The sequence below is a fragment of the Caenorhabditis briggsae genome (assembly GCF_000004555.2).
Source record: "Caenorhabditis briggsae complete genome, chrII, whole genome shotgun sequence".
In the NCBI taxonomy this organism is placed as follows: domain Eukaryota; kingdom Metazoa; phylum Nematoda; class Chromadorea; order Rhabditida; family Rhabditidae; genus Caenorhabditis; species Caenorhabditis briggsae.
The window spans coordinates 13353650-13366180 of NC_013486.2; the positions used below are offsets into that span (position 1 = coordinate 13353650).

The window sequence follows — 12531 nt, forward strand, 5'->3', positions numbered from 1 at the left end:
AAAAATTTAAAATTCTTTAAAATTCTAGGGTAGCCTTTATGGATACCCGAGTCACAATAAGAAGTGAAAAACTGATGAATGGCCAAAAAATGCAAAAACAAAAAGTTTAAAAGAAGGTGGGTTCGAACCCGCAAAACAAGATTACCAGACAAGTGCGTGCACCACTCGGCCACCGGACCACGCTTTGCAATGGTGAACGGTGGCGGTTAAGAAACCGGTGTTTGTGAGAGGCGAGTGGAGGAGGGAGCTCGTGATGAAAAGTCGAAATTTACATGCTTTATTGGTCGATTTTGGAGCACAAATATCTCGGCTCTCCGGGCCATTTAGCAAAATTTGAAAACTGTTTCGGAACCAGGGAATGACCTTCTTTTCGATGAAACCACTGGTATGTCTCGATCGCGAGGTAAGTTCTGACCATTCCCTAGTAAGGTCAAAGAGCAAATACGGTATGACACCAACCTTCATACACCATTTTCCCGATGGTCTTTTGAAGTTCTTCCATCCCTCTTCACAATTTCCATTCGATTCTTGAACCATATCTCTTTGAATCAGTTGGTTTTGAGATACTTCTAGATTCTCCTCCACGTGGAAGAACTCATCGTTCTCCTCGTTATAACTCTGACGACTTTGGTTCTCATCAACCGAAAAATAAGCCTTTGGATCTACGCATTGCTGTTTAGGGCTTTGAGGGCGGAACATACAGTATCCGGGGGTAACAAGGATGAGCAATATGGGTAGATGACGTAGCATTTTTGGGGACGGAGAAAAGTAGGTAAGCGCTTGAAAGTTGCATTTTATATATTCCTAGATACATGATGAAAAAATTCTGCGGAAGTTGAAAAAGTGGTGTTTTAGGGCATGGCGTTGCTGGTCGTAAAAATGAACAGGGATAAAAAAAGGTAGCAGTTTTGATAACGGACCAAAAGAAAGGATCAAACGAAATAACAATTTTTGGTCTTATGAACTTCCTCTATTAAGAAAAAGACCACTTCCTCTATGAAGACACGACATGAAACCTGAGAAACTATCCCCTTTTCTTGTATAAAAAAGTAGAAAACCAGGAAATATCCATTTTTCGAAATGTTCAAGTCCCTTATATTCTCTGTCTTTTTGGCTGTATTAGTTTTTGCCAGATTTGATTCCGATGAAGAACCATGTAAGGAAGAAGATGTGTCCACCGAGCCGAGTTAGTCATTTTGAAACCAAATCTTTCAAAAATTCAGTTTTAGCTACTGTCTCTACGGATGCCCCTGCCAATTTAACATGTGAATCTGGATGGAAAAGTTTCCAAAGACCATCTGGAGAGTGGTGTATGAAGGTTTTTAGAGAGGAGATGCTAACTAATACTCTCGGAAGGAAGAGAAAAAAAATAGAGTTTCAGATTGTCTATGAGAACTCTGTTACCCAGCCAGTCGCCGAGCAACGCTGTCAAGCTCAAGGAGCGACGTTGACAGGTCTTCAGAATCAGTTGGAGATGCTTTATGTGACATGTAAGATACGGGGAGTTTAGGATTCGTCCAATACCGTGTGGATTTTTCGAAAGCTTACAATTAAGAGTTGACGCTTCCAATCCGGAGTTCCGGTCTCAACCATTTCAGATACCGTAACCAACGATATCTTCCCTGAAAGTGGAAGTGTCTGGATTGGAATGAAAAGGACCGAGGCTTGTGCGAATTCCACTATTACCGGCGAATGTAAATGGGATAACAGTTTCGTGTGGACCGATAAGTCAGCTACAGGAATCGATGGAGTCAATTGGGCATATAACCAGCCGGACAATGCTAGAGAGTAAGAGCGAAATATTCGTGAACTTCTTGAAAACCCAAAACCATATTCAGGCTCAGCCAACACTGTGTTATATTGAATATAGGTCCTTCTGGATACTGGCTTTACTCCCAAATTGGGTTAATGGATGATATGGGGTAGGCTATAAATTATTGAAATGTCCTTCACAAAATTTCAGATGCACATTTGACTTCGTCGCAGAAGACCGAAAAGCTTTGGACGTCAAGGCGTTTGTCTGTGGAAAGAAGCCAAGTGCCAAGATTAATTAAACTGTTTTGAAATAAAGTGTTTTATGGTTTTGATAAGGTTTCCCTCCACTCTGAATTTTTCATTCGAAACATTCAACTGATTTTATAGTCAAAAGTTATTCGAATTTTCTTTAAAAAATATTTTTTCAAATTTTTTTCACCTCGAAAGCCATAAAAAATAAAATAGGACAAAAAAGAAATGTTACGATGCCATCTAGGAAGTGTTTAGTGAATGTTTTTAAATTTAAAAAATTGTGCTTATCGGTTTCTGAAAAATATTGAAATTGGATTATTTTGAATAAAAACATTTTATCAACTATCAAACAATGTACTTTATTTCGGAAAAGCAATCACAAAACAGTAAAAAGCTCGGTGCCTCATGCTGGAATCGAACCAGCGACCTTCTGTTTACTAGACAGACGCTCTGCCACTGAGCCAATGAGGCGCGTGGTAATTTGCTTCTTCAATGCATTTATAAACGTTGAGAAATCATAACGCGAAAAAAATCAAAAAAAATAAGCCCAATGCGGGGCTCGAACCCGCGACAACCAGATTAAGAGTCTGGTGCTCTACCGACTGAGCTAACCGGGCGGCGATGGCATAAGAAGTGGAGGGCGTATTTGAAAGAGGGGGAAACAGCGGGGCAGCGGGGGAATAACCTATTTTCATTTACGTGTGTGTGTGCGTGTTTCAAAAATATTGGAGGAGGAAGGAAAGAGAAAACGAAGAAGACAATAAAAGAAAAGCGAAAGCAAGATAGAGACAATTTTTAGTTGGAATTCCCAAAATTTGAAATCCCATTAACATTATGAAACTCTCACCAAAATGTGGGGGTAGAAGAAATTATGAGTGAGAATTCAAAGAATAAGACTATAAAATGACATCCTGATAGTTTCAATATCACGGAAACGTCCAGACATTTTCATCATGAATAAGTCTTCACTCTTGGTCCTCCTATTCTGCTTCTCAGCAACCTTCGCCGCAGTTCCAGTGGCCATGAACTGCCCAGATGGCTGGAAATGGTTCATTAGATCCCGTGGTGGCTGGTGTATGAAGGTTAGGTAGTTTCTCACTGAATTATCTGATAATAGTGTTCTTTAAGGTCTTTGTTGAAACTCTCGTACAAGAAAAGGCCGAAGAAAAGTGTGTAGCCCAGGGAGCCACTATCGCCGGAGTCCAGAATGCCAATGAAAGCGCATGGATGAGATGTGAGTCATTTTTTGGACCTTTAAAACTAGATTTTATCGATTTTCAGCCGAATTTGAATCCCAATATAAAACACCTGCATACATGTGGGTCGGAGGTAAACGTATCAAGCCTTGTTTGAATTCTGGGCTCACTGCTGCATGCTCAAGGGTCACTTCATTCTATTGGACTGACAAGTCTACTGTAGGAGTTCAAGGATTTACCTGGAAGGAGGGGGAACCCAATAATCATGGAGGAGGGTAAGGGAAACATTTTTAATGAGAGAAAAAAAAACAAATTTCAGAGGGCAGTGGTGCCTTCAACTCATGAGTAACACTGGATTGATGGATGACGTTAAGTGAGTTTTTCAGAGAATAAGAAACTTGGGAAGAAAAAAATTTCAGTTGTGCCGCAGTAACATATGGTTATGTGTGTGGAAAAGTTGCATCTTTTAAATGATTCTATCTGCGAATTTTTTGTTTAGAAATAAAATCGTTGATTTCACTAGAAATGGTTATAAAAGTATTTTGTCCATTCAGGAATTCGTTGAAACTGTATTTTAAACTCAAGCAGCAGAGGGAAGGTTTAAAGATGGAGAGAAAAAGAAGACACAAAACAGTAAAAAGTTCGGTGCCTCATGCTGGAATCGAACCTTCTGTTTACTAGACAGACGCTCTGCCACTGAGCCAATGAGGTGCGTGATAATTTGCTTCTTCAATGCATTTATAAACGTTGAGAAATCATAACGCGAAAAAAATCAAAAAAAATAAGCCCAATGCGGGGCTCGAACCCGCGACAACCAGATTAAGAGTCTGGTGCTCTACCGACTGAGCTAACCGGGCGTCGATTGCATGAGAAGTGGAGGGCGTATTTGAAAGAGGGGGAAACAGCGGGGCAGCGGGGAGAGACGTAATGCATGAAACAGAGAGGAGCGAGGCAGTTGAAATTTGGAGGCCAGTTTGCACTTACGTGTGTGTATTGTGTGTTGTGTTGAAAGCTGAAGGAAAGGAAAAGAGAAAAAGAAGAAGAAGAAGAAGTAAAGATAAAACAAATGCCGTAAAATGCGCAGGAAGAAATCCGAAAAAGCTATGCTAATATTTTTTGAACTTTATTTATCATTCATCGTTCCCTCTATCTCAAACTACCCTGTTGGCACTAATTTGTAATTCTAATTAACCTCTATAAAAGGGGGAACCGATTTTTGGTTCTCTACTTTTTCGGGACATAAAACTCATATTGGGCCATTAGCTGTTTCTTTGTTATTATCACGCAAAACTAGATAATGAACAAACTTTCCCTCTTGTTCCTTCTATTCTGCTGCTCAGCAACTTTTGCCAATGTTCCAGTTTGGAAATTCAAGCTGAGGCTAAGTGTGAAGAACATGGAGCATTCATTGCTGGTGTTCAAATTACAAATGAGAGCTCATGGATGGCAGGTACTAGGACTAGAGAAAAATTCATAATGCAACTATAGAGTCTCAGCTTCATTATTGAATTTTAGCCGATTTGGAATCTTTTCTAAAGGCTCCTGGATACTTTTGGATTGGAGCCAAACGTATCACCCCTTGTAGGTATGTGGGAATCACTAATAGGTGCTCACAGATCACATGGTTTTATTGGATTGATGAGTCAACTGTCGGAGTTCAAGGGTTCCGGTGGTTGCTTTCAGAACCGAATAATGTGAAGTGAGTATGGGATTCAAATCTCAGCTTTTAAAAATATACTGTAGTGGTACCCAAGGTTGTGTGGCAATGGAATCTACTTCTCTGTTGATGGATGATTTGAGGTTGGTTTTTTTGAAAATTTAAAAAGAAGTTGTGTGATTTTCAGATGGTCTGACAAAAGTTCCGGATATGTTTGCGGGAAGGTTGCGTCGTTTGATTAATCATGCTATATTTCTCTGAATAAAATGTTCACTTACTGTTTTGAGCACTTACCGTGAACCCTAATAGAATGACCCCAGAAACAGTCAAATTTGAGGTCGTATATCTCATTTCCTGTAAAAGGTATCAAGATGTGTTCAACTTATAAATTGTTGATCATAATACCAAAAACATTTTATCAATTGTCAAAGTTTTGATATCTCTCACAGAAATTGAGATAGTTGAACTCAAAGTAAACGGTTTGGGTGGGCTTCATTATAGCTATTACAGTAAATCATACTTGTAATCCGGGCCTTTGCCGGGCCTTCGCGGGCCCTGCCATAACTTCTTTCAGAATCAATTTTTGCTAACCAACTCAATCAGATATGATAGAGCTCCACGAGTACTACAAAACTGTATCATTTGGAATACTGTATCTGTCTATGAACAGAGTTACAGATCATAAGGCTTTTCTCGCAGGGCCTGGCAGGCCCGGGCCGGGCCTGCTTTTTTTGATCCTTTTGCTCTGTAACTCTGTTCATAGACAAGATACAGTATTCCAAATGATACAGTTTTGTAGTACTCGTGGAGCTCTATCATATCTGATTGAGTTGGTTCGAAAAAATTGATTCTGAAAGAAGTTATGGCAGGGCCCGCGAATGCCCGGCAAAGGCCCGGATTACAAGTATGCAGTAAATAGTTTTTGTCGGTTTTTCTGATCTTCAGAGCTTCATTAGAAATTTAAAATCAACAATTTTATTTTTTTAAAAAATCGAAAAACCCAAATTAGTCAAAAGATGCAACTTTTCCACAGACATAACCAAGTGTTGTAGCGGCACATCTGAAAAGCTTTCATTCTTCAAAAGTTTCGTATTCTCCAAAAAACTCACGAAACGTCATCCATAAGTCCAGTGTTACTCATGAGTTGAAGACACCACTGACTACTGAAATGCGTTTTTGTTTGTTTTGCAATGTTCATTTTTCCCTTACCCAAACGCATTATTGGGTTCTCCAGCAAGCCATGTGAATCCTTGAACTCCTACAGTAGACTTATCAGTCCAATAGAATGAAGTGACCCTTGAGCATGCAGTAGTGAGCGCAGAACTCAGGCACGGATTGACACGTTTACCTCCGACCCACATGTAGCCAGATGTTTTGGTTTGAGATTCCAACTCGGCTGAAATTCGAAAATGGTTTCAAAGATTGGAAAAAGGGCTCACATCTCATCCAAGCGCTTTCATTGGCATTCTGGACTCCGGCGATAGTGGCTCCCTGGGCTACACACTTTTCTTCGGCCTTCTCTCGTATGAGAGTTTCAGCAAAAACCTTTAAGAATAGTTCTATCAATAATTTCAGTGAGAAACTGCCTAACCTTCATACACCAGCCACCGCGTGATCTAATGAACCATTTCCAGCCATCCGGGCAGTTCATAGCCACTGGAACAGCGGCAAAGGTTGCTGAGAAACAGAATAGGAGGACCAAGAGAGAAGACGTGTTCATGGTGAGGTGCATGATTTCTTCCCTTGTGTTGGGTTCTTGTAGGAACCCTATGAGGACCATAACGTATGAGAGAACATAAAATTTGGGAGACTTCCGGGTTCTCAAACCTGATGACGCAGTTCAAGAGATCAGTTTCAAACTAGATTTTAGGCAGAGAATGGTGCGAAAAAAACAAGGCTGGAAAAAAAATTGTCGATAAGTGCATAGAATTGTTCTAGATTTTCGAATGAACTGGCTGAAAATCGTCTTTTTCGGAACTACCATGTTCACTCTGTGGCTTTGGCCCCAATTATTTCGATTTCTGAAAGGGATATGATAAACTGGAAAACATACAAACTTTTGATAATAGATTTACGGTGTTTCAGAATTTAAGACATTCTGCCATTGTCGAATTAAAAAAAAAGACACCTGAACAATTTCGCAGGCGGCGTTTGTGTCGATTTTCGAAGCTGCGCCCCAAAAATCAATACTGTGATGAACAAAATAAATTTCTGTGAATCCAGTAATTTTCTAAAATTAATTTATATTTTTTTCGTGAAAATATGATCGATAGCAGCTCTAGAATCTGTTTTATCGGAAGCCCGAACTTAATAGCGGAAACGGCTTGAAGGAGGCGAAAGTCTGAATTCTTCCTTACATGTAAAATGCTAGACGCGTCTGTCTCTCCCGGTTTCAGGCTGCCCGCTATTGAAAAGCTTGAAAAATAAGCATAGGTTTACGTGACCATTTAAGAAAAATCAGGAACGGAGCTCACGAATGAGTTGAAAACTAGATTAAATCGCGCCGAACGCGCACCAGCTAGCTGATATTAAATCTGAAGTTTGAAATATTTTGAATTATTAAAACTTTCTTCCAAATCCTGTGTTTGATTTGTATCTGTTTTTGCTTTGAATGTTTTTGTCGGTATTTCTGATCTTCAGAGCTTCAGTAGAACTTCACAATCAACAATTTTATTTCCAATCAAAAATTTGCATTCAGAATTAATTAAAGGATGCAACTTTTCCACAGACATAACCATATGTTTCAGCGCCACATCTGAAGTTATTTATTCTCTTCAAAAGTTTCTTACTCTCCCAGAAACTCACGCAACGTCATCCATCTGTCCAGTGTTACTCATGAGTTGAAGGCACCACTGCCCTCTGAAATTTGTTTTTTTTTCTCTCATTAAGAATGTTTCCCTTACCCTCCTCCATAATTATTGGGTTCCCCCTCCTTCCAGGTAAATCCTTGAACTCCTACAGTCGAATTATCAGTCCAATAGAATGTAGTGACCCTTGAGCATGAAACAGTGAGAGCCACAGAATTTAAACAAGGCTTGATACGTTTACCTCCGACCCACATGTATGCAGGTGTTTTATATTGGGATTCAAATTCGGCTGAAAATCGATTAAATCTAGTTTTAAAGGTCCAAAAAATGACGCACATCTCATCCATGCGCTTTCATTGGCATTCTGGACTCCGGCGATCGTGGCTCCCTGGGCTACACACTTTTCTTCGGCCTTTTCTTGTACGAGAGTTTCAACAAAGACCTTAAAGAACACTATTATCAGATAATTCAGTGAGAAACTACCTAACCTTCATACACCAACCACCACGGGACCTGATGAACCATTTCCAGCCATCCGGGCATTTCATGGCCACTGGAACTGCGGCAAAGGTTGCTGAGAAGCAGAATAGGAGGACCAAGAGAGAAGACGTGTTCATGATGTAATTTCCTTGCATGACTTCTTCGCTTGTGCTGGGTATTTGTAGGGACTCTAACAGGCCCATAAAGCATGAGAGAACATGAAACATTGGAAACTTCCTGGTTCTCAAGCCTGATGACGCATTTCGAAACATCAGTTTCAAACTAGCTTTTAGGCACATGATGGTATTCTAGATTTTGGAAACAACTGTCTGAAAAGCCTCTTTTGAAATTTGGATGATAGAAATACGATTTCCAATGCTATCCTATTTTGGGAGTTTTTGGATTACTGAAGCTCGAAAAGTGCATGTACACCGAATATACTCAAAACTGGATTTAAATTCGTCGCAACATTTAATAATATGTGGAGAAACAAACAACTAGTTTGAAGTTTATATCTGAATTTTTAACAGTTTCGAATTTTGCGGGTTACTGTAGCTCGACTAGATATGACGCCACCTCCACACTTGCCCTTTAAAGGTGGGGGACAGGAGATTTTTCGTAGTTTTTTTGTAGCTAGAGTATGCATTCTACCGTGACGGTGTACAACGCTTAATGTCACTCTGCGTACAGCTGTCGTCCTCGCCTTTATGTATGCAATCGGGCGTGCGCTTTCTCTTTGCCCGCGTGGCTCAGTCGGTAGCGGCGCCGCACCCTCAATCATCGCCCTCACAAGTTCAACTCCTCGAGAGGCATCTTTGAACGGAATTTCGAGAACATTATTTTTTTCATGTCCCCCCACCTTTAAACTCAATTATCTCGGCTCCTATAAGAGATATCAAACGTTTTCTGCCTCATTACATGTTGGTGATATTATGACAATTATTTTATCTGTTGGCAAGTTTTTAATATCTCTAAAAGGAACCGAGTTAATTTAGCTCAAACGGAGAATACGATAATTTTGTGAAATGAGTCCTTGATCACAAATTCTAGGCAGACTTTGTACCAATTGTTTGTCTTGTTAAAAATTATAGTTTTACAATTCCAGAAAACGAGAAAATACATTTTTATTTAAACAAATCAGAGTGACAGCCAAATCATTTATTTGCTAGCCTTCTTTCCACAGACATGCCCGAGAATCTTACGTGGAAGATGCGCCTCACTGAATTCCCCAACTTCACATCCGGTATCTTCATAGGACGCTGCGTAATACGTTCCCTTGTTAGCAACCACAGTTGGTGTCTTCGATGCCAAGAATAGAGCACAATTTTGGTCGAGGCTGAAATTTCAGAGACTTTTCTAGAACGTACATAAGAAAACACTCTACTTCTTATTGTCAGGTTGTCCAGCTTGGAAAACGAATCCGTCGGTTCCAGTAGAAGATCCATCTGTCCATTCGAAGGAAGTCAGATTGGTGCAAGTTGCTGTGATTTTTTGTCCGATGCATTTTTTGGTTCTACGAAGCCCTGTCCAGAGGGATCCACTCGATTCGGGAACTTGGGCCAAGATAGAAGCTGGAATTGGATTGAAAGAAAATTTAAATTTTTAATTTTAAATTAGGTACTTTGTATGAAGAGTGCTTCCTCTTGTCTTGGAGTCCGGATAGAGTGGCGTCTACGGCTTTGCAAGCTTTTTCAGCATCTTCGAAACTGGCAACATCGCTGGGGAAAATCTGGAAAGAACTACAGTAATCCTCATTTTCCTATATCACCTTTTAGACGTTCGACTCTTAACTCTCAAGTGCCCTATCATTTATGTGATTGCCTCTACCATAAATGATCAACTACAAAATTGTAGCCTATTACTTATTACTTCACTCAAAAAGTTCCAAATTTGTTAAACAATTTCTAACTACAGTGGATGCTCTAATGGAAGGCTATACGTGCAATTTGAGCTCATTTATCTCGCTTCCTATGAGAAATATCAAAATTTTGTCAACCAATAAGATATACCGTAAAACCTCTAATAGAACGACACTCGGATCGTCCACTTTGAGCCTATATATCTCATTTTCTGTGAAAGATATCAAAAAGTGGCTAACTAGTAAAATGTTGCTGATATCCTGATAAACATTTTACTAGTTAACCACTTTTTGATATCTTTCAAAATAAGTGAGATATATAGGCTCAAAGTGGACGATTCGGGTGTCGTTCTAAATAGAGGTTTTACGGTAGGTGATTTAATGATAAATGTTTTATTAGTTAACACTTTTTTGATATCTTGCATAGGAACATAGATAATTGAGCTCAAAGGGCTTAGAGCATTTACATTATGTAATCCTTACTTTTATACACCATCCACTCGATGGTCTATTTACGAATTTCCAATCAGCTTCACACCCATTCGCAGTGTTTTCCTCCATTTCAGAATTCAAAAATGTCTTCCATGCTGCTGGGCAATCTGCCAACGTGGAAGAAATACAGAGGGCAAGGAGCAGAATTTGCATGACTACCTGGAATGGGTTACTGTAATTTTTCTACTTCAAAAAATGGTGAAAAATAATGAATTCTGAATGTTCCATACATTTTTAGAAGAATTCTTTCGCTTTTTATTCTTCTCCACCCAATTGGAAGTTGGAAAATTCTCTATGAATTCCAAAATTTAATGTGAGAGATTTCTAACTTCCATTTCTTGATTCTCAACTTTCCCATAAGGACCAAAGAATCTTTTCTTTTTGCAAATATTCTTCTTTTTCTCCTTTGCAAACTGGCCTCCAAATTTCAACAGCCTCGCTCCTCTCTTTTTCATGCATTACTTCACTCCCCGCTCCCCGCCGTCTCCCCCTTTTTCATATGCGCCCTCCACTTCTCATGCCATCGCCGCCCGGTTAGCTCAGTCGGTAGAGCACCAGACTCTTAATCTGGTTGTCGCGGGTTCGAGCCCCGCATTGGGCTTATGTTTTTTGCTTTCTTTACTTCACGATTTCTTTGATTTCTCAAGTTTATGAATGCATTGGAGAAAGAACCCATCACGCGCCTCATTCACAGGTCCTGGGCGCGCATACGCATAATGGATGGGCGACGGAGGACGCGCCGATGAATTGGGTACAGGGAAAGGACGCCGGTATGGGGCATATACGGGGCATATGGGGCACACCGCCGCCGCAAAGCATCTCCTCGCCTGGCTTGCTGGCACTCGATGAAATGAACTAAAACGTTGGTTGGGGGTTCCTAGAAGTATCAGTTAAGTTCTATTGTGATGTGATTTTGTTCAGGTCTTCCGATTTCGTACTTTTCCTTTATTATTCCATATTCTTTTATATTTTGAACGACATATTACTGATTTTTCGGAAGTCAATGTTTTGGTTTTGAAAAAGACTTAGGGCAGTTTCTATTTAAATTTGATATGCAATCAAAAACAGAACAAAATGGGAAAAAAAAATAGCTAAAAATTGTTTTTTTTTTTCATTTGTTCAAAAAATATGTCTCACTTTCACTTTTTTTGAAATTGCATGAAAAATTGAAAATTTTTATAATTTAAACTTTGTAATTATTGTATACTTACCAACTTACCTTTTACTCCACCTGGAAATACGATTTTTACAATAATTACAAAGTGAAATAAAAAATCTCAATATCACTTATTTTGGCGAAAAACATAGCAATTAACGAGTGAAAGACATGTTTCTGCAAGAATTCAGCGATTTTTTATTCTGTCATAACTCTTTTTCACAAAAAAAAACATCGAAGGAATAATCGAAAAACCAGAAATGTAGGCTCGAATTGACGAAAAATTGACAAAGTTGCCGGTGTGGATTTACGGTGCGCGCATCCGGGATTTCGGAGTGTTGTAGTCGGCCTACCGTATCAGACCCAAATCGCACATATCGCCCACCCACCCAGAATTCATCTAGGATACGCGCGCATTCGGAACACTCGATTCAGCCTCTCCCGCATCGCACACATATGAGACTCATCGCAGCTCGTTGTTCGCGATATGTGTCAAACGGACTTCTAGGATCGCATATGGATCGAGTCCTTTATGCGCATCATCGCCCAGGACCTGTGTTGGCTCAGTGGCAGAGCGTCTGTCTAGTAAACAGAAGGTCGCTGGTTCGATTCCAGCATGAGGGACCGAATTTTTTTTAGCAGTCAGTAGAGCTCAGTCGGTACAGCACCAGACTCTTAATCTGGTGTCGCGGGTTCGAGCCCCGCATTGAGCTTATATTTTTTTGCTTTTTTTTCGCGTTATGATTTCTCTGATTTCTCAAAGTTTATAAATGCATTGCAGAACAATCTAATTGTAAGAAAAATTTGTTCGTATTATTTCATTAAACAAAAACTTTTTAAAAAATTCAATTCATTCAAAATCATCATTATGGTTTCTT

General features: G+C 39.7%; 5 protein-coding genes and 6 non-coding genes across 11 annotated transcripts in view; 5 read left to right on the forward strand and 6 right to left on the reverse strand.

Annotated features, from left to right (window-relative positions):
* Nucleotides 1–750, reverse strand: part of CBG17757 — a gene marked incomplete at both ends in the record, with an annotated part of 2256 nt that extends 1506 nt beyond the window's left edge. Inside the window, one exon of the mRNA XM_045242894.1 lies at nucleotides 460–750. Within this exon, the coding sequence (XP_045096292.1) occupies nucleotides 460–750 (291 nt within the window). The remainder of the gene's footprint in view (nucleotides 1–459) is intronic.
* A 330-nt stretch (nucleotides 751–1080) lies between these two features.
* On the forward strand, nucleotides 1081–2054 carry CBG17755 (the record flags this gene model as incomplete). The annotated part of the gene is made up of 6 exons (XM_045242895.1): nucleotides 1081–1186; nucleotides 1230–1318; nucleotides 1382–1490; nucleotides 1599–1788; nucleotides 1839–1922; nucleotides 1964–2054. The coding sequence occupies 6 exons, from the start codon at nucleotides 1081–1083 to the stop codon at nucleotides 2052–2054; spliced, it is 669 nt and encodes a 222-aa protein (XP_045096291.1).
* Nucleotides 2055–2406: 352 nt separating this feature from the next.
* On the reverse strand, nucleotides 2407–2478 carry CBG28799. The gene has a single exon. It is a non-coding gene (tRNA).
* A 73-nt stretch (nucleotides 2479–2551) lies between these two features.
* CBG28907 lies at nucleotides 2552–2624 on the reverse strand. Its single transcript has one exon. It is a non-coding gene (tRNA).
* Nucleotides 2625–2960: 336 nt separating this feature from the next.
* Nucleotides 2961–5102, forward strand: CBG17754 (the record flags this gene model as incomplete). Its single annotated transcript, XM_002631775.2, has 7 exons — nucleotides 2961–3089; nucleotides 3136–3241; nucleotides 3289–3478; nucleotides 3523–3576; nucleotides 4565–4617; nucleotides 4719–4902; nucleotides 5048–5102. The coding sequence occupies 7 exons, from the start codon at nucleotides 2961–2963 to the stop codon at nucleotides 5100–5102; spliced, it is 771 nt and encodes a 256-aa protein (XP_002631821.2).
* On the reverse strand, nucleotides 3988–4060 carry CBG28969. The gene has a single exon. It is a non-coding gene (tRNA).
* Nucleotides 5103–5871: 769 nt separating the features above from the next.
* Cbr-clec-133 lies at nucleotides 5872–8272 on the reverse strand (the record flags this gene model as incomplete). Its single annotated transcript, XM_002631774.1, has 5 exons — nucleotides 5872–5920; nucleotides 5970–6023; nucleotides 6070–6256; nucleotides 8004–8109; nucleotides 8156–8272. Coding segments are annotated over 5 exons (513 nt in total), but the record flags the coding sequence as incomplete, so codon positions are not given.
* A 1033-nt stretch (nucleotides 8273–9305) lies between these two features.
* Cbr-clec-130 lies at nucleotides 9306–10650 on the reverse strand (the record flags this gene model as incomplete). Its single annotated transcript, XM_002631773.1, has 3 exons — nucleotides 9306–9483; nucleotides 9532–9718; nucleotides 10506–10650. 3 exons carry the CDS (start codon nucleotides 10648–10650, stop codon nucleotides 9306–9308), a joined length of 510 nt encoding a protein of 169 aa, XP_002631819.1.
* A 375-nt stretch (nucleotides 10651–11025) lies between these two features.
* Nucleotides 11026–11098, forward strand: CBG28462. The gene has a single exon. It is a non-coding gene (tRNA).
* A 1107-nt stretch (nucleotides 11099–12205) lies between these two features.
* CBG29009 lies at nucleotides 12206–12277 on the forward strand. Its single transcript has one exon. It is a non-coding gene (tRNA).
* An 18-nt stretch (nucleotides 12278–12295) lies between these two features.
* Nucleotides 12296–12364, forward strand: CBG28449. The gene has a single exon. It is a non-coding gene (tRNA).
* Nucleotides 12365–12531: the final 167 nt, after the last annotated feature.